This window comes from Mauremys mutica, chromosome 3 (assembly GCF_020497125.1).
Source record: "Mauremys mutica isolate MM-2020 ecotype Southern chromosome 3, ASM2049712v1, whole genome shotgun sequence".
In the NCBI taxonomy this organism is placed as follows: Eukaryota; Metazoa; Chordata; order Testudines; family Geoemydidae; genus Mauremys; species Mauremys mutica.
In genome coordinates, this window is record NC_059074.1 from 31,611,345 (window position 1) to 31,631,226 (window position 19,882).

A 19,882-nucleotide genomic window follows, 5' to 3' on the forward strand; every position below is an offset into this window, starting at 1 on the left:
CGGACTCATCGCGCCCTGCGGGCCCGGCCAGCCCCGGCCCGGCGGAGCGCAGCGGCTCAGGGCCCGGGCCCGCGGCCCCGCCCCACTGAGGCCCCGGCCCGCGCGGCAGACGCCAGACGGCCCCTAGCGGGGAGGGCTCTGAGGCGCGAGCCGCCACGAGCCCTCCCGTGAGAACGGGGCTAGAACGACGAATTTGGAGGACCACGAGCTAACGGCTACTTTCCGGCCCCCGGGGTGGCGCTCGTCACTACCGGGTCAAAGGGCATCCGGAAGTCACGGCGCGAGGGATTCGTTCCGGGTCGGGGATTCCATCGCGTGCACTGACTTCCGCCTGGCCGGCCACCCGGCAGCAAAGCAAGGGGCGCGAGCCATGCAGGTCTCCAGCCTCAACGAGGTGAAGATCTACAGCCTGAGCGCGGGCCCGAGCCTCCCCGAGGTGAGAGAGGGCGGCCCCCCCTCCCCGCCGGGACCCCGGCCCCAGCCACCCCCCCCCGGGTCTCCGCGAGAGGGGGCGGGGCGCGGCGCAGTCTCTATTCCCGGGCGGGAGCTGCACGGGGCACCCCCGTGCTCCCGGTCCAGGACCTGCAGCGCGTGTCTGCGCCAGGGGAACCGCTGCCTCTGCTCCGCCTCGTTTCCCCGCCCAGCCCCTGGGCGCTCCCCTCCTGGCCAGGCGCTCGTCTGCCGCGGAGCGGGCGCTCAGGTTGGGTGGACGGTTGCTGAAACCCCTTCAAAGTGTGCGTGAAACTGACAGAGCGACGGTGTTTCTCCTCAGACTGCTGCAGCTGCCAATTTTGGGGCGTGTTTAGGCGTGTTTTTCTGTCTCTGTCAAGTCTGTCCCTGTCCGGTTGAAGATCTGCTTGAATAACAGGCGAAACGGTGAAACTTTCTAGACAAAAACTGCTGCCAAATGCACAAACTTGGGCGGGGGGGTGGGGGGAAGAGACTCCCTAGATCACTGGTTTTCACCCTTTTTCCATTAGCGGACTCCCTAAGAAATTTCCAGTGAAGGTGGGGACTGGGGCTCTGTACCCACTACAGTTTTTAAGCCCATATAAGTTAAGTTCCTCTGATGTGAATAAGCTGCCCCCCTGAGCGAGGTACATTACACCAACCTAAGCACTGGTGTGGACAGCGCTATGTCCCGACGACATAGCTGCTACTGCTCACGGGTGCAGGAGTAATTGAGTTGATGGGAGAGCTCTTTCCCATGGGTTTAGAGCGTCTGCACTAGCAGTGCTACCGCGGCGCAGCTGCAAGCTCTGTAGTGTAGCCATAGTCTGTGGACCCAAAGGGGTGTGTGGACCAGAGGTTGAAAGCCAATGTCCCAGTGCTTTCTTCTCTAGTCTCTCTGAGGAATCTGGGATCAAGGTTTCAGCAGCATTCAGAAAGAGATTAGATCTGTGTACAGACAATACTAATATCCAGAGTCATATTAGTAAAAACTCTAAAAAGTAAATTATCAGAGGGGTAGCCATGTTAGTCTGGATCTGTAAAAGCAGCAAAGAGTCTTGTGGCACCTTATAGACTAATATATACTTATAGCTCATGCTCCAAAACGTTTGTTAGTCTATAAGGAGCCACAAGACTCTTTGCTGCTCTTAAAAAGTAAATGTTTATGGTGGGATATAATACCTCAGGCTTCAGAGATTAAGACAACCTCTGATTATTAGATGTTGGGGAAATGTGACCTGGGGTAGATTATCTGCTTTTCTGTGTCTCCCTGCAGGGTGGCTATTTTGCACTGCTTCTAAACCTTCTGGTATTGACTACTGTTGGTAATAGGCTACTAGGTTAGATAGACCTGTGGTCTGATCCGGCTCTGCAGTTCCTCTGTTTATACAGATGTTATAAATAGTGGTAATGTCTTAAAAATTGGGTTTTAAGTTGATGGTGTCCCCTTAATATTTTTGTCTGTGTCTCACACTGAAATCTGAGAAACATAGGAATAGGACAAAGTGAAGAAAACCGAAGAAAAAATATTTTGTATCCTGACAAAATGCCAATAATTTTAAGTGAAGTCTTTGCTTTTTTTCGCCTAAATTCACTGTCCCAATAATGACCTTTTACATATTTGTGGTTTATATCATTATCCCCCATCTCATTCCTAGTCTCATTCTAGACCAGGGGTCGGCAACCTACGGCACACGTGCCAAACATGACACGCGAGCCGATTTTGAGCGGCATGCAGCTGCCTGCCGCCGTCTCGGCCCCCGCCCCCCCCCCCGCGCTCTCCCCTGCGGTGGCAGAAGCTTGGTTCTGCAGCAGCCAAGCTCCTCCCTCCCCCGCTTCTTCCGCCAGCGTGGTGCTTTCCTGCTCCGCCCCCTCTCCGTCCCTGAGCCAATCAGCTGATGGCCCTTGCGAGAGGGAGGGGGGAAGAACAGCAGCGTGCACACAGCTCTGTGCAGGACGCAGAGAGAGGTAGGGACGGGGCCTGGGGGAAGGGGGTGGAACAGGGCACATCCCTTCCAGCCCCCTGCCCTGAGCGGCTCAGGGCAGGGGGCTGGGAGCACCCCCACGAGCTGAGCACCCCAGACCTCTGCCCTGATCCCCCCACACTCAGTCTTCTGTTCTACACCCCCCACCCCCTTCAGCCCTATGCCCTAACCCCCCCACACTCAGCATTCTGCCCTGCAGCCCCCATACCCCCCAGCCCTCTGCCCTGACCCTTGAACCCCCCCACACACCCAGCCTTCTGCCCTGCAGCCCCCATACCCCCAGCCCTCTGCCCTGACCCCCCCACACACCCAGCCTTCTGCCCTGCACCCCATACCCCCCAGCCCTCTGCCCTGACCCTTGAACCCCCCCCCACACCCAGCCTTCTGCCCTGCACCTCCCATCCCAGCACACACCCAGCCTTCTGCCCTGTATCCTCACAGTCCCATCCCTCTGCCTTGAACCCCCCCCACACCCAGCCTTCTGCCCTGCACCCCCCCACACACCCAGCCCTCTGCCCTGATCCCCCCCCCCCCCCCACCGCAGCCTTCTGCCCTGAACTCCCTCCCCCAGCCCTCTGCCCTGACCGCGCCCCCCCAGGTCTGGGGTCCCAGCCGCAGGCTCTGCTCAGCCTGCTACTGGCCTAGGTGAACAGAACCCCAGGGTGGCAGCGAGCTGAGCAGGCTGGCAGCGTAAGATCAGCATTTTAATTTAATTTTAAATGACACTTCTTAAACATTTTGAAAACCTTGTTTACTTTACATACAATAGTTTAGTTATATAATATAGACTTATAGAAAGAGACCTTCTAAAATGTTAAAATGTATTGCCGGCACGCGAAACCTTAAATTAGAGTGAATAAATGAAGACTCGGCACAGCACTTCCGAAAGGTTGCCGACCCCTGTTCTAGACTGCTGTCCTAAACCTTGGAATTGTAATCTGTAGGGCTTTTAGACTTTTTGATAAAAGTTGTGTTGCCAGTACATTAGCTTGCACATGTTAACTAATACATTTGAAAAGTTTAGTGTAGACTGTGAAGTTTATATACTTTAACGCATGCTAAACTGTTAGAGTTACAGGTAGGTAGGAGCCTTGCGTGCACTAGGCTGTTAAAATGTGTTAATTAATTAACATGTGCTAACAGCACACCTTTAAGCCTCATCTAGGATGGCAATGCTGGTTTTGGGAGGCTGAGAATCTTAAGATTTTATTTGGAAAAAAATGTATAACTGCTCTGATTGCAAAGATAAATCTTCTGAATGTAAATAGCTATAATAATCAGGTGAGTGTTGAGAGACTCACTAACAGCACACAAGTTTTCAATTACTTATTTTCTTAAGTATGAAATTATTAAATAGCTTCATGGAAATGCTTGCTTTGCTATACATAGCATAATAAACAGAACAAGAATTAATTTGGTTGTTAGAGCCTAGTTTTGTTTCACTGACAAATTTGATAAGCCTAACTCTCACACGCTTTTCCTAGCTATTGAAATTAACACTGACAGCAATTATTTTCCTTTTCTTACAGTGGATTTCCGATAAGAAGAAGAGAGCACTACAAAAGAAAAATGCGGGTAAGTTGTCCTTAACACATGCTCTTCAGTAAAAATGGGTTGCATTTATATAGCATTCTAGTCCAGAAGTAGATAAAAAAAACTTTACAAACTGATTTAAGAGCTATAATTATATTTTGCTTATGTACATAGATAGTTGGCAGCCACCTCTGGATTGAAGAGGCACAGCTGTAAATTGATCTAGATTATGGGGTCAAGAACTAAATTTTCTTATGCGCAGTATTGTACAGTTGACTGTATGCATTATGGGTTGTTCTTGAATTCCTATAAAGCATCAGGTGTTGGCCATTGTAGGAAGTGGAACAGAATATATGCTGGAGTCCTTTTACATATACATTATGACACGATTGTCACATTTCTGATGTAGATACAATTATGATCCTCAGGGACAATGCAGCTGGTTATACTCACATTTCTCAGCAGCAATCAGAGCATTCTTTTCTGGCAAGAAGTCCTGTCACCAAGATCTGTTGTTTAACTCAAAATGTAAAATCTGCATTTTAATTAAAGCCTCCTCTTCTTGTCCCAGACTCTATGCCATTAAAAAATGCCCAGCAAACAAAAAAAACCTGCAAACAAAAGTTCCTACCCATGCATAGTCAAGCTTTTCTGCCTAGAGATCGGGAGAGAAATAAAACACCTTTTTACTCTGGATTTTTATGCTCTTTTGGTTTTGGTATAAATACCATAGTGATAACTGCCATATGGAAAGCTAAAATAGATACATATTGGGTTTTATTGCATGTGTCCATAACAGAGGGCGATGTGATCCACTATATCAGGGTTTCTCAGCCCATGGGTCAGGGACCCAAAATTGGGTCGCTGGAACGTTTCAGAGGGTCGCGTGGGAACTCCTGTGGCTACAGTCCTGTGGGGCTGGCTGGGCTGCCTCCCTGCTCCAGGAAACCTCTGGGGTCCCAGTGCCACTCAGGTTAAGCCCAACTGTCCTGATGATGGGAGTCCAGGTAGGCCAAATTTGAGTGAGTGGCACGACAACCCCATGAGCCAGGTCAGAACTCCATTCACACAAATTTGGTCTAGCCAGGGTGGTGAGCCCAAATCTGAGTGGCACTGCAATCCTGGAGGTTGCAATGCCTGGAGTGGAGAGCCACACCTAGCCAGCCCCACACACAGGAGCTGCCACTGTGGGGTGAGTGCTGGGCAGAATCTGACTGAAACCACCCTAGGGCCTCCATCCCCAGATTATTTACTGGGTCGTGACAGGCTATAAACCAAGGGTAGGCAACCTATGGCAGGCGTGCCGAAGGCGGCATGCGAGCTCATTTTCAGTGGCACTCACATTGATGGGGTCCTGGCCACCAGTCCGGGGGGCTCTGCATTTTAATTTAATTTTAAATGAAGCTTCTTAAACATTTTAAAAACCTTATTTACTTTACATACAACAATAGTTTAGTTATATATTATAGACTTATAGAAAGAGACGGTCTAAAAACGTTAAAATGTATTACTGGCACGCAAAACCTTACATTAGAGTGAATAAATGAAGACTTGGCACACCACTTCTGAAAGGTTGCCAACCCCCGCTATAAACATTTACAAATGGGTCCTGAGCCCAAAAATATTGGGAACCACGGCACTATACAGTATCTCAGCTATGTAAGGTAAAATGCTATTTAACACACTCTCTGTACTATAATTGTACTAATGTACTATAACTGAAGTGACGTGATTTGTTCTACATTGATATAGTCTGCTTCTGAAAATTCACAGAATGTACTGATCTGTAAATTTATCACTTGGCATATTTTTGGAAGCAGTATTAATTACTCCTGGGGGAATTCTGCCCATCTGTGGACTAGCAGAATTCACTTGTCTCGCATAATTTAGTATTATCCCACATAAAAAGCACTTTGCCTAAGAAGTGCTGCAGTTCTGCCTTTTGCCCACCAGAGGCCCCTGTGACACTGGAACAGCCAGCTGCCTTCATGCTGGCTGTTCTAGCTCCACAGCAGCCTCCTCTGGGCAAAAGGTGGAACTGCAGCACATAAAATGTTCTTTATGTGGAAAAATACAAAATTCTATGCCCAGTGCTGCAGAATTCCCCCCAGGAGTAGAGTTAATCACAGCACCCTGCCCACAGAGCCAGGTTAGGACAGAGTGGGGCATACAGGGCTGCTGGGGGAGGACAGACTGGAGCATGGGCTCAGGATCTAGTGGAGTGACAGCATTGAGCCTGGAGAAGGGGGGCTGTAGAGACCCATGAGGATGAGGGGTGTGGGGTAAGGAGCAGACATGCCTGACTGAATGAGAGAGGCTTGGGGTCAGGCAGGGTCTGCATGGGGGAGGCTTCCCAACACCCTAACAATCTCCCCCTTCTCCCCAAAGAAAAACCTCTCACCCATACCTAGCACCCTCCAAGTTCACTCCTAGGCTCCCTCAGCTCCTCCCTTACCCCTGACTCACCCAAGCCTTTGTGCTGCTTCTGACAGGTGCAGCAAATACAGTTCTGTATTGTGATTTAAATGAATTACACGAAGTTCTGTATTAATATGTCTTGTAAGGAATCTATTTGTCAAAAAAAAATTACCAGAATCTTTTTTTTGCTCTGTGTTGTTACAGACATACTTTCTGACAGATATTTTTAAACAAATTACCAAAATAATTGTAACTGGATTAATTGTATTGTGTTATTTTGACAAAATATGCAGAATTTTGCATAATTTTCAAAGATTCAGTGCAGAATTTTTAATTTTTTGGTGCAGAATTCCCTCAGGAGTATTATATTAAATGTTCCTCATGCTTAAAATGGAGATTTGTCCTTTGTTTAGTTACTGATGATACTGCCTTAGAAAACTTTGTCTGTCAAACAAAAGATGTTACCAGTTTTCTTTAATAGGAATGTTTTCTCTTCAGATGTTCGCAGAAGAATTGAACTTATTCAAGACTTTGACATGCCCACAGTTAGCACAACTATTAAGGTATCAAGGGATGGACAGTATATTATGGCAACTGGTGAGTTAACTAAATGTTTATGTATGCCAAAGGCTAAAATATTCGAAAACCTTTACCTGGAGGTACCTTACTGAAGGAGAGAAGACTTTCTAGATAATTTTTAAGTGTCAATGTATAGGTGCTTTTTTAGCTTACTGTTATCATGTGGTGAACCTGGTAGCTCACATGTCATGGTACTCTGTGAAGCACTTCTTTGTAGCACATGGGTATTTATAGAATTTAATTGTTATTTTTTTGCAGATGGAGGCTGCCCTTGACACTTTTATTATGTGTATATGAATCTGGCTTTCAAAATAAGTTTTTTTTTAAAGTTTAATTGATTGAAAATCCTAGTGGCCGCCAAACTATTTAATGATCTAAATTTGCACAAATAATGAAACCTGGTTTTGATTGTTTTTTTCAAAAGTAAAAATCAGTGAAACTCTGTAAACATTTCATGGGTTGGCTGACGTTTCTGTAACCATATATTATTTGAGATGAAATATACTATTTTAATACATGATAGCTGCGTGTCTCACTTGGTGAATGAAAAGTAAATGTTGTTGTCTTTAGTTATGAATCTCACTTTAATGGTAAAGTGTAAAGAAAATGTTATCTTCCTATTTCTTTCAATGGGTATTTCAGCCATTTTGGTTAGAATGCTCCTGTTGTTGTTTTTATTATTCTTGTACAGTAATCATCTTTTAAATTAATCTGGTATTCTTTAACAGGATGGAGGCATAGTACTACAACTAAACTTCACAGGGATAACAACTGAGAATTAGTGATTTAGGTAGACCTGGGCAATCTAAGACTGTACACAGGCTTAGCCTTTCAGACCATTAGAAGGTACTGTTGTTATATCCAGTCACAGAGACCATTATCTTCTGCTTAGATGTGTGTGTGGTTTTCAGAATCAATTTCCAGCACCAAGGTCAAGGTTTTCAAAAACGGGTCCCTAAAGTTATGTCCCTACATGGCTTGATTTTTAAAAGTTGCAAGCACTCAGCAGCTACCATTGATTTCTGGGACTGAAGGTTCCAGCAGTTGAAATAACAGCAAAAGTAAACACTATGCATACTTAAGACCTGACTGTGTTTAACTGATTGTTTTGAAAACATATTCTCTGGTTTGCTTATGTCAGGGATAAAACTGTTTTGCAGGAACATATAAGCCAAGGATCCGGTGTTTTGATACCTACCAATTATCCCTGAAATTTGAAAGATGCTTAGATTCTGAAGGTCAGTAAATTATATGGCTTTAAACTGTATATGGGAGGCAGTGTGGACCTGTAAGTAGGGCACTGAAGTGGAGTAAAGAGACCTGTGTTCGGTCATTAACTTGCTGTGATTTTATGCAAGTCACTTTTTTTGTACCCCCATTTTCCCATCTGTAAAAGGGAGATAACGTTACTTAACATTTTTTGTAAAGATCTGTGGGAACTTAAATAACGTATCTAAAGCAAAGCACAGGCTATCTGATTTACCCTGTAACTTACATTTGTAAGATTATAAGATTTTACATTGCACTTTTCTTGGTAATTGTTAGATCCAAATGTCCATGTATATCTTCGATCAACCCAAATGGGATTTCTGTAAATCAATAAGATTATCTAGGATTGATGGCTCACTTTCTAGCAAACAAGCTTGTATGGCTGGCTGGCCTTTTACACATTTTTTTTTAAATTACAAAAAAATCTAATTAAATACCCTTCATCTAATCAGCTGTCAAGAAAAGCAATAAGTATAGAGTAAAATTTACTAATTTGCATACTCCTGTCTTGAGTAGTAGATACTTTCATATCAGTATTGCACTTTCTTCTTTCCAAGTGAATCAGGCTCTAGTTAGTGTTCTAGAAAACTCTAAAAAGCTTTAATTTTTTTCATTCGGTATCAAATTTAAATCTGTAAGGTAGTTACGGTTATTAATTATACATTAATTGCTTACATTCTTAATAGAATTTGAGCTTATTTGCCTTCTTTGCTATCTGAAAAGCATTTTACATGTTGTGAGTGCTACAAGAAATGAATAAATAATTTCATCTAAAAAACTAAATTAAGATGGTATTAAAGTTGTGTGCTTAAGTGCTCCAGATATGATAAAGGCAAGGTTGCACTTGCAACTTTGTGCATATTCATTAAGGTAACCTTTAATTTCATGATTACATCTCTATTTGTTTTAAACTTTAAACATGTGAATATAGTCTTCTAGTATGCCAGAAAAACAACAATCTGTGAAAGTCATTAATTTACAAAGAAGACAGTAAACATTCTCCACAACTTCCTTCAGATTAAGTACAACAGTTTAATATTGGACTCCTGCTGGCATATAAAAGCTGCCTAAATCCACCAAAAAAATGTCTTTCTCTGACTTAACTAGCATCTAACTACACTGAGGCCTGGTCTACACTAAAAAGGGGGTTCGAATTAGGGTACACAAATTCAGCTACGTGAATAGCGTAGCTGAATTCGAAGTACCCTAATTCGAACTACTCACCCGTCCAAACGCGGCGGGGTCGAACTCCGCGGCTCCAAGGTCGACTCCGCCACCGCCGTTTGCAGTGGTGGAGTACCGGAGTCGACCGCGGCGCTTCCGGAGTTCGAACTATTGCGTCTAGATCAGACGCGATAGTTCGAACTCCGAGAAGTCGAACTCACCGCGTCGACCGGGACGGTAAGTGTAGACTAGCCCTGAGTCCAAAAAGATATACTTGAGTATTATTTTAAGGAAAATACATTGTTTACGAGAATGATAAAACGTTACGAGTTGCTACATGTGTATCTCTAAGGCTTTAGAAAAGTATATGAAGATTATATTTGATCATGTAATTAAAGATTGCATACATAATACATTGATGTCAGTGTGAAATACTTACATGATGAAAGTTAAGCATTAAAGATCTAGGTCAGTGTTTGTAAATCATGTTTACGTAATTGATTCTTAAACTTTCTTTATTCCTCCTCTCCAGTGGTTGCATTTGATATTTTATCAGATGATTACTCAAAGGTATGTTTAATATTTTATTTTTAATGTCTGTTGAGAAAACTGAATTATTTTAGACTTCTGTGTATTAAAGGGATATGGCCAATACAAACTTTTGAAGTTGATGAGGTTAAAAAAAAAATTAAAGTCCAGTTTCTTTAAATAGCGTGTCCTGACTCTTTAAAATGATCTTTAAAATATTTCATTTTTCTCTGCCACTGTTTGAATGTTTTCTCCTGACTAGTCAGGATACAGGACAAAGAACAAAACTGGCAGTTAAAGCAAAGTTTGGTCTAAAATACAAAGAAAATGAAATGTGAAAAAGAAGGAAATGTCTTTACTAATTTCTTTCAGTTATAGACATTTTAGGCCTCATCTATATTTGCAGCAGTGTATAGGGTATGTGTAACTATATGCCTCAGTGACAAGCAGGCTAAGTTTACACTGTGGTGTACAGCTACACATGGCAGTGGATGGTCCTCTTCCCCACTGCTTCTCCCCTTTCCCTGCTGTCGGAACCTTCAACTTTGGCAGGGAAAGACTCCGGCAGCAGAAAGGGACAAGGCAGTACACTGCTAAAAATAGCAGGGTAGATGTGGGAGGCATTTCTCAGCTGTGTAAAGAGCTGTGTAGGATATGTACTCCCAAGGTTCTGGTGTGTCTTTACTCGCCTAAGCAGTTCCTCACCATCTACAGTAGTGTTTATACCTATGCTAAGGGGCTGTTCTCAACACGCCACTGTAAGTAAAGACATAGCCTTAGTCACAATCATTAATAACTACAAGGTGGGTACAAATTTTTCAGACAGAAATGTGATTTTTCAAATTGACTGTTCCTTTAAATGTTAATGTATCTAAGGTACTGATTAGTCACATGTTAATAACCTGATTAATGTTAAGCATGTGAGTAATTTCGTTGACTTCAATATGACTACTCAGGTGTTTAAATTTAGACACATGCTTACGTACCTTGCTGAATCAGGACCTCAATTTCCCTGGACAGACATTGCCATTTTGTTAGATACATAATCTTGTTGCTTTTCTAGATACAGAATGTCTAAAATTCTGCCACCTGCTAGAAAACTAAGAATAACTGTGTCTGCATTGAATGGGGAAAGGTGGGAACTAATTTTATGAGTTACAGCAGCCTTCCACCTGCTTTCTCTCTAAAGGTACGTCTACACTATGGAGACTATACTGGCATAGTCCAGTAGTGTAGACACAGCGTATGTTAACAGAAAGGGGTTTTCCATTGGTGCTGGAACACTGCCTCCTGAGCGATGTTAGCTACATTGATGGAAGCACTCTTCCATTGACGTAGCTGCATCTACACTGGGGTTTATGTTGGCATAGCTATGTTGGTCAGAAATGGTGTGGGTTTTTGGTTTTTTTTTCCCCCATACCTATGACCAATGTAGCTTTCTAGACAAAGCCTAAGAGAAAATGCTGGCCATCTTAAGGACTGAAAAAAGAATTTGTGAGATTATCAGAAGACATTTTTGTTTACAAATTAGTTTCCTGTCTGGTTATAAAAAAAAATGTTGCTTTTTTGTGTTTTGTGCTGAAATTGGCAATATATTCAGATGCACAAAAAAACTTTCTAGAGAACTTGTCTAACTCCATATTTTCCTTTTTATATGTCTTTTTTTTTTAACATTATTATCCAAAAACATACTGTATAATCAGTAAGGAGAAAAACTGAAAACCAGTCCAAATAATCCCACCTACTTTAAATTAGCAGTGCATTCAAGATATTTTTAGTCAAAGAGGCATTACTCTGGAAGTATTTACTAATTGATGATTATATGACTCACTGTGTAGGTTTAGAAAGGAATGGTGTTTTTGCCTTTTCAGAAAAGGTTGTCTTTCCCTTTGTCTCTTACCCATACCAGTAGCCAGATACATTGGGGAAGCTGGTCTTGTCATCCAGTGGTTTTATGTTCTAGGAATAACTCAGTGGTGGCAGAAACTGACATGATGCTAAGGAGAAACTAATATAAAAAAGTTCCGCTGAATTGGATCTATTTATTAATAAAGGAAAACCTGAGTGTTTTTCGTTCCAGTATTGTAGAGACTTTCCAAAAATATCTAAAACAACAATTATTAGAGATTGAGGGAAATGTCAACATTTGTATGTCCTTCGGTTACTCTGAGCTTACTTTATGAAGGCATGAAATTTGATTGTGTTTCATTTTTTAGGCACATTTTGAAAAGTCTTTAAAAATTCTTTTTGTGGGAGAAGTGAAAGAGGATGAATATTCAGATTTGTCCTTGAAAATAATCTGCTCCCCCTGAGAGTGATCCTTTGATGTCTTTCCCCCTTTCCTTCTCTCTGTGGACTTAGAACATGCTATTGAAGCTTAAATTGAATATTATCTCATTTTGCGTTGATCTCTTTAACTTATTTTCTGTACTGCTCCATGCTTCAGAAAGTTCCATTAGTTTTACTAGACTGTCAAGTTAGAACAGAAGAGATTCTAATTAGACTAGAGAAGAGAACTGACCTGGGCATCATTGTAGAAAGCTTAATGACAAGCTCTTCTTAATGTGCAGCTGTGGTCAAAAGCCAAGCAAGATGTTAGGCTGCATGAGGAATTGGATAGAGAATAATTTGGGAAATGTTGTTATGCCATCATATAAATCAATGGGGTGGCCTCATTTGCAATATTAATCACCCACATTGTAAAAATAAATAAATAAATTGCAGAATGGTCAAGGATGTGGGAAAACTGTTGAAGAGAGATTGAAAAGATCTGGATTGTTTGTGTTAGAAAGGAGATGAATCAGAGGGGACATGATAAAAGTATATAAAATAATGGTCTTGAGGATGTAGATCAGGAATTTCTGTTCTCCCTGTCTCATAACTCAAGAACAACAGCTATTTAATTAAATTAAAAGGTGGCAAATTCAAATAATTTTTTGCACAACCTGTAATTGAAATTCTGGAACACATTGCCACAGGAAGTCGTTGAGGCCAAGAATTTAGTAAAATTCAAAATAGGTTTGGACTTCTATGTGGATAACATGAATATCCAAAGTTGCTATAATGAATGGTATAAAATTGTGTGGAATGGATATTCAACCTCTAGCTTCAGGGTTTAAGTCAGTCTCTAGTTCTTGGATCACAGGACCTAATGTATGGGGTAGATTATCTTGCATCTGCTGGCTGCAGCGTTCTTACACCTTCCTCTCAACCATCTGGTACTGGCCACTCTCTGAGACATGATACTGGACTAGATAGACCTCAAGTGTGATTCCAATTTGGTAATTCCTATATTCCTGTTAGCTGGCAGGGAACCCTTCCCTCTACTCTCCAGAATGCCATAATTTATTCTATTTAGTGTCTCAGTCTTCACTTGAAAACATCTTCCTTTGCCAGAAGTTTAAAAGAAGACATTAAAAGGCTTATAAGTCTTGTCTGCACTCAGGATTAGTTTAGCACTGGTGCAGCTCCTTGTGGGATAGAATGGTGGAAACACTAGCACAGACTGGGTACAGGTACTTTTATCTCTGTCATGTGTCAGGACTTCCATCATTGCTAGCAGTGCTGCTAGACCAAGTCCTCAAAATTATCAAAGGTACTCGTCTGTTAGACATCTGTCCTTCCCTTCCCTTCAGGGAGTGGTGATGGTAGGAGAGCTGTTCATATGGGCATACAAATGAACAGAAAATGCCACCATCATTATGCAACTTTTTTAACACATGTTGAAATTTCACTAAAAACATTGATCCAAAGGCTGCAGAAATCATTTAGAAAGATTCTCTTAAAATTAATTTATCAAACTCCCCATACCTAATTAAAATAGCGAGGCAGGATCCATTTTAGTAAATTTTACCATTGTTATTTAAATACAATGTTAATTAAAAATAATAGCCAAATCAGTTGGTTTTGATAAAAACCTGTGAATTTGAAAAATCACTGGAGTTTTCTTTAAAGAAAAGAGTGACGAGGGTGGGGAAGTGGGGAGGAAACCATCAGGAAAAAAACTAACCCCCAAATCCTTTCTGCTTTGTGTTTTCAGATTGTCTTCTTGCACTGTGACAGATACATTGAGTTTCATTCACAACATGGTCATTATTACAGGACAAGAATACCAAAGTTTGGTAGAGATTTCTCCTATCACTACCCATCATGTGACCTGTATTTTGTAGGCGCAAGGTATTGATCCTGATGGGCTGGTCTCGGTTTTCATTTTTCTTAGGACTGTTTTTTTCTAGTATAAAATGAAGCTAAAAATATGCTGTAAAAATTGACAATTCCATCTAAATGCACAGTGGAAAATGCTATTCTTTAGTGAAGAGAGAAAATGTTGGTGATAGAAAAAATAAGTTGGTTCATTAAACAGAAGACTTTACAAAATTAAATTCAATAAGTCTCAGGAAGGAAAAATCATACACAAATACTAATTTAGAAATAACTCTTTAGGCAGAAGTACTGCAGAAAAAGATCGGGGGGTATCTTGGATCACAAATTGAATATGGGCCAACAATGCAGTGCAGTTGTAATATATGGGAGGTAATTGGCTCTCCTTAGCACTGTTGAGACCTCAGCTGAAATACTGTGTCAAGTTCCGTGCATCATACTTTAAAAGGATGTGGACAAATTGGAGAGAGTCCAGAAGAGAGCAACAAAAACAATAAAAGGTTTAGAAAAACCTAAAATAAATAAATAAATAAGCAGAATATGCTGAGAATTGTTAAAATAACATGTTAGAAAATTAATACATTCCTTACTGGTAAGGTGTAGTTTTTGGTATAGTACCAATACTTTGTTGGTGAACATTTAGAGAGGGGAAGGAAGATTAGTCAGGGGACAGGAGTTTCCCTGCTCTATTCAGATTAAGTTCTGAAAATTTATATTTGCTATAAAAATGAGATCTAAACAAGAATTCATAGATTCTAGGACTGGAAGGGACCTCGAGAGGGGACCAAATACTGTCTACACCACCCTGGATAGACGTTTATCTAACTTGTCTTATGGTTTTCACTCATTTAAAATATTCAGCATTTAGAGAGAGAATAATTAACGTTAGCTTCTTTGTAGTTCTGAAGTATACAGATTAAATCTGGAACAAGGAAGGTACCTGAATTCGCTACAAACAGATGCTTCGTAAGTACCTACAGTTTATCATGTTCATTACAATTTTTCCAGCAGGGGGAGCCAAATATTTAGCTTGCTCATTATCAACAGCACATTCCATGCACAATCCAAATGCACCGTAATTAAATTAAGGTATAGTTTGAAAGGTCAATTCTGAGCTTCGTACTTTAAAAAAATCTTCACTCTGACAATTAGATATGTTCATCTTATTTCTATGTATGTTTTTTATTTGTCTAATCTGCTCTTTAAAATAGATACTATGAAACTTCCTTTTGATTAATGTGCCTTCATTTAACCATCCCCAGTGCTCTTCAGTCTAGCCATCATATGTTGGCTGATTTCTTGCAGTCTTCATGTCATAAGTGGGTCTTGAGAAGGGACTTGGAGGAGGCGATAGACTTGTAAATCATTTCAGGGAAGATTCCAAGTACAAGAGGGGATGAGGAAGAAATCAGTAAGATATTTATGAAAGGATAAGCAGGCAGTTCAGGGTGGGATTGTTGGTGGGATGGTGGTGTTGGGACAAGCATGATAATTACAATTGTTTTAGTTCTTCTAAGTAATTTTGTGGGTCATTAAACTCTGCCCCTCTTTCTGTTCTAGGGAGAATAATGTCTGTGACATAAATCCCATGCACTGCTTATTTGCTACTGGGACAGCTGAGGTAAATGTTTAAATTAACTTTTCTAAGAACTGTGGCAGTATTTCTCTCTCATTTCTTGGTGATCATATGCAGATCATAGAAGTAAATCATAATATATAGCTGAAGAATTAATTTGATCCTATTTATTACATTAAATGTGAATTGATGTTGGACAGCCTGGCTGTTTTCAGAGCACAATGCAAACAGAATTTCTTGCACTATATTGGATGTGGAAACACTTATGATTTCACAAATAAGCAAAGAAAATAATCATCACGTTTAACTTTAAAATATAGACGTATGTATAATTTAACTAGCCTACACACATCCTGTTACTATTTTAGGATTTAACATTTTAAAGACATTCAGATCTGATCGCATTTTTTAAAAATAGAAGAAAACTGAAATGTGGCAATTAGCATGTCATCACTGAAATCAATCCTTCCATGAGCTGTTTACCTTCGCAATTAAAGTGGATTGTCAATAGATCCAGCATCCTCTATAGTTTGATTTCTGGCTTCTGACAGGGCTAAATAATTGCACTGTTTAATCTTGAATTATATTTTTTTTTATTAATTGTTTATACTGTGTTTAGGGGAAAGTGGAATGCTGGGACCCTAGAACTAGAAATCGAGTTGGTGTGTTGGACTGCGCTTTAAGCAGTGTGACAGCAGATACAGAGTAAGTAATGATTGGCTGTTAGTGCATAATGTTAGGTCCTGATCCTGCTCTCCAGTCCTACTACACATCAGTAATCCCATCAATGGTAGTGTGTAAATGCTGTAGAATTGGTCCTTTATCTCGAAAGTTAGGTCTCTTATTTCATTGGTCTGGCAGACAAAGGCTAAAAGCACATCAACCCAGAGCTTGTGAAGATGAACAATAATATTTCTGAAAAATGCATGTCATTGGTATCCCCATTAGTTTTTGTATCTAATTTCTGAATATATAGACAGACATTCAGTATTTTTAGCCATTAACTTTAGGCATTTTAGAAAATATTCACAGTCTTTACTAAAAGGAAAATATAATTATGAACATTGTTCTTTTCAGGATAGATGGCTTACCATCTATTTCAGCACTGAAGTTTAATGGAGCTTTGAATATGGCTGTAGGCACATCCACTGGACAGGTAGGCATGCTGTTGAATTAACTTTGCTTGCCATAGATCTTGAGAGATACAGTTCTTGTATCAAAGACCTGGATCTTTTCAGACATTCAGTATAGTTGTTTTGAAGCCAGTTTGTACTAGCGGAGGAGTAAAATATACACACACAAACTTGGCATTTGTGTTTGTATACAAGGTAATAATACTCAACCTTAAGGTGAAGAGTAATTTCATCAAGAGGAATTAAAGAGCTACAAAATAAAAATGTAGTGATGTCCTGATGTGATGCTGCAAAATCCCCCCTCCCTCCGCCCCCCCATGTACAACATCTCAATGTAACTTTCTGTTTACTCAATAATGTGAGAAAATTGCTGTGTTTTGTGGTTCTGCTGCTTTTCAATTCAATATACCATAGCCACTCTCCTCCTACCCCACCTCCTGGCTATTCTAGTGAAAGAGGTGGTTTTTCATCTTTCTTCCAACTGCTCCTGGGTGAAGCTAGGGATTGCCCAACTCCAGTTAAATGGCTATTTCTTGGGCTGTCCATGTGTAGTGCAGTGTTAGGATTTCTTCTGTCTTCAGTACTCTATTTGACTGTAGAGCCCCAGGTTGAGTATTGTTCGTGTATGTCTGCTTTCTGAGTACCTGTTCTGGATGTTTTAAGAGAGCCATTCACCTCAATACTTGGGGTGCAAAGTCTAATGTTGCTGAATCAGAAGAATATTTAGTACTAGCGTAGTTCTGCTCATGTGTAGAACTGGGTGCTTTACAAAGGTAAGTTAGTATTAGTATCCCCACTTTACATTTAGGAAATTGAGACACTGCCCAAGGCCCAGTGACAGCTCACTGGGAGAGCCAGGACTAGAGTTTCTCCTGAATCCCAGGCCAGGGCTCTTTCTTACTGGACCATGTTACTTCCCATAAAGGGAATGTGAACACTAATGTTTTCAATGAAAGCGTGAAAATGATGTTCCCAGGTAATAAGTTGATTAAAAACTGCTAAATCCCAAGGGGCTTCTAAGAATCTGAGTTACATATTTCACTTGAAGTTACCTTGCTTTATCACCATCTTGTGCCATAAAGGAAAAATAGCACTAGAATACACTAGACAGATGACAGCACATATAACACTTGATTTTTGGTATTTACTAGGAAGTATGGTAAATGCTTACATTCATATACAATTATCATAGTACTGAAGCATCTGTGTGGTATTGATATAAGAGATTAATTCAGAGTAAACTGGGCTTGTTTCATAAACAGTAAGCAGTTCAGAACTTCAACTGCTTCTTAGTTATATTTTTACAGACTTGTCTAAACACAAAAGTTGTACCAGTTTAACCTAAAGGTGATGTTGCACAAATGTAGTTTAACTGGTACAACACAGAGTGTAGGCCAGGTCTAGGTTGAACACTCTTGATTAGATAGTACAGGAAATTTCTGATGTCTTTGTTTTTCCAGATTTTGTTGTATGATCTCAGATCCAGTAATCCATTAATAGTCAAAGATCACCTCTATGGCCTGCCTATTAAATCAATCCAGTTCCAGGATCCATTAGATTTAATAATATCTGCAGATTCACGAATCATAAAAATGTGGAACAAGGACACAGTAAGTCTATTAAATTATTTTTTATAATTGTTTGTATATGATTTAAACTTAGCAAGTTTTTTGTGTATCCTAATTTGCTTAGTATTGCTATATTCTATTTGACTTTACAAATAGATTATTGGGAAAATCTTCAGTAAGCTGTTGAGTATACAGATGCATAGACTGTTTTCAACCGTTATATAGCTGCTTATAAGCCTTTTAAAAAAAATAAAGGTCTAAAACATTTGTAAAACTGGTGAGATGTAAAAAAAAACAAAAATACAAAATGTTTTCCTTCCTCAGTCCTTTTGGCACAAAGTCTGTTTTTCCCAAAATGCACTTAATTCGTTTCTAACCCCTGTGATCAACGGTCTGTAATTCATGGAGTCAGATGCTTATATGTACATAACTCTACCAGTACAAAGAATCAGAAATTAAGCCTACACTCAAATTGCAATTTGCAATATGTTATATATTGCATTAACTGCCTAATTTACAGTAAAAAGCAACACAGAATCCTGTGGCACCTTATAGACTAACAGATGTATTGGAGCATAAGCTTTCGTAGGTGAACACCCACTTCGTCACCCACAAAAGCTTATGCTCCAATACATCTGTTTAGTCTATAAGATGCCACTGGACTCTGTTGCTTCTTACAGATCCAGACTAACACAGCTACCCCTCTGATACTTAATTTACAGTAGATATTTTTAACCTTATAAGCTTAAAAGGCAGACATAAAGTTGAGCTTTCAGCATGAATATCCATATGATACAGGAGATGTCATGTTTGTTGGGTGTTTTACAATCTTTGTCTTAATCTGTGCATTCATACTAATGTTTTGTATGGAATTTACTATGCGCGAATTGGCAGATCCATAATAGCACTGTTGTAACTTAGTTTCATTTCAGGGTCTTTCATTATTTGCTGTTTTTCTCTTACCAGTGCTTGCATTACACTCCTCAAAGACTCACTAGCTGTTCTGCTCTTGCACTCTTCTTCTCTTCTGACTTGATGATGGACCTTTTCAAGAGAAGTTGTGGCCCGTTCGGTAGCTTCCAAATGCTTTATAGCCTATTTCAGACAGTCATCTAGGGTTGCACTATTATTTCTCCACCATAGGAAATCTACTTGCCTTCACAAACACCCAGAGGCCTTTTAGGTTCATCAGCTTTCTTACAGTTTTCTCTGATCACACGTGGGTTGGTTGGTAACAAGCCCCTTTTCAGTAACTGTATAGTTAGTTACAAGACTTGATAAATCCTTGACTAGTGTTTAAACACCAGTGCTAGCCTCTCTCCATTTTTTTAATTGCATACATTTCTCCCAATGACAGTTAAGCACCATAAAGGTTAGTAGGTGGCTCCTGAAGTGGGAAGAGGGAGAGTTTCTTACCGCAGGAGGCAGCGCTGGGTTTGGACTCTTTCCTAGAGTGTGTGCCAACTGGCCCCACCTCCACCAGCTGTTGGTTCCTGAATATCTCTGGTTGAGTGCCAA

At 40.7% G+C, this 19,882-nt stretch overlaps 1 protein-coding gene across 2 annotated transcripts in view; it reads left to right on the plus strand.

Moving 5' to 3' along the window:
- Positions 1 to 291: 291 nt before the first annotated feature.
- The window catches only part of NOL10 (nucleolar protein 10), a 70,825-nt gene continuing 51,234 nt past the window's right edge, over positions 292 to 19,882 (plus strand). Inside the window, exons 1-11 of one of the 2 annotated variants that reach the window (XM_045011272.1) lie at positions 292 to 436; positions 3,965 to 4,010; positions 6,885 to 6,983; positions 8,126 to 8,203; positions 9,931 to 9,968; positions 13,966 to 14,102; positions 14,988 to 15,053; positions 15,648 to 15,708; positions 16,283 to 16,368; positions 16,741 to 16,819; positions 18,257 to 18,406. In XM_045011272.1, coding sequence (XP_044867207.1) covers positions 371 to 436; positions 3,965 to 4,010; positions 6,885 to 6,983; positions 8,126 to 8,203; positions 9,931 to 9,968; positions 13,966 to 14,102; positions 14,988 to 15,053; positions 15,648 to 15,708; positions 16,283 to 16,368; positions 16,741 to 16,819; positions 18,257 to 18,406 — 906 coding nt within the window. In that variant the 5' untranslated portion in view covers positions 292 to 370. The remainder of the gene's footprint in view (positions 437 to 3,964; positions 4,011 to 6,884; positions 6,984 to 8,125; positions 8,204 to 9,930; positions 9,969 to 13,965; positions 14,103 to 14,987; positions 15,054 to 15,647; positions 15,709 to 16,282; positions 16,369 to 16,740; positions 16,820 to 18,256; positions 18,407 to 19,882) is intronic. The other variant, XM_045011273.1, reaches the window with a different exon arrangement.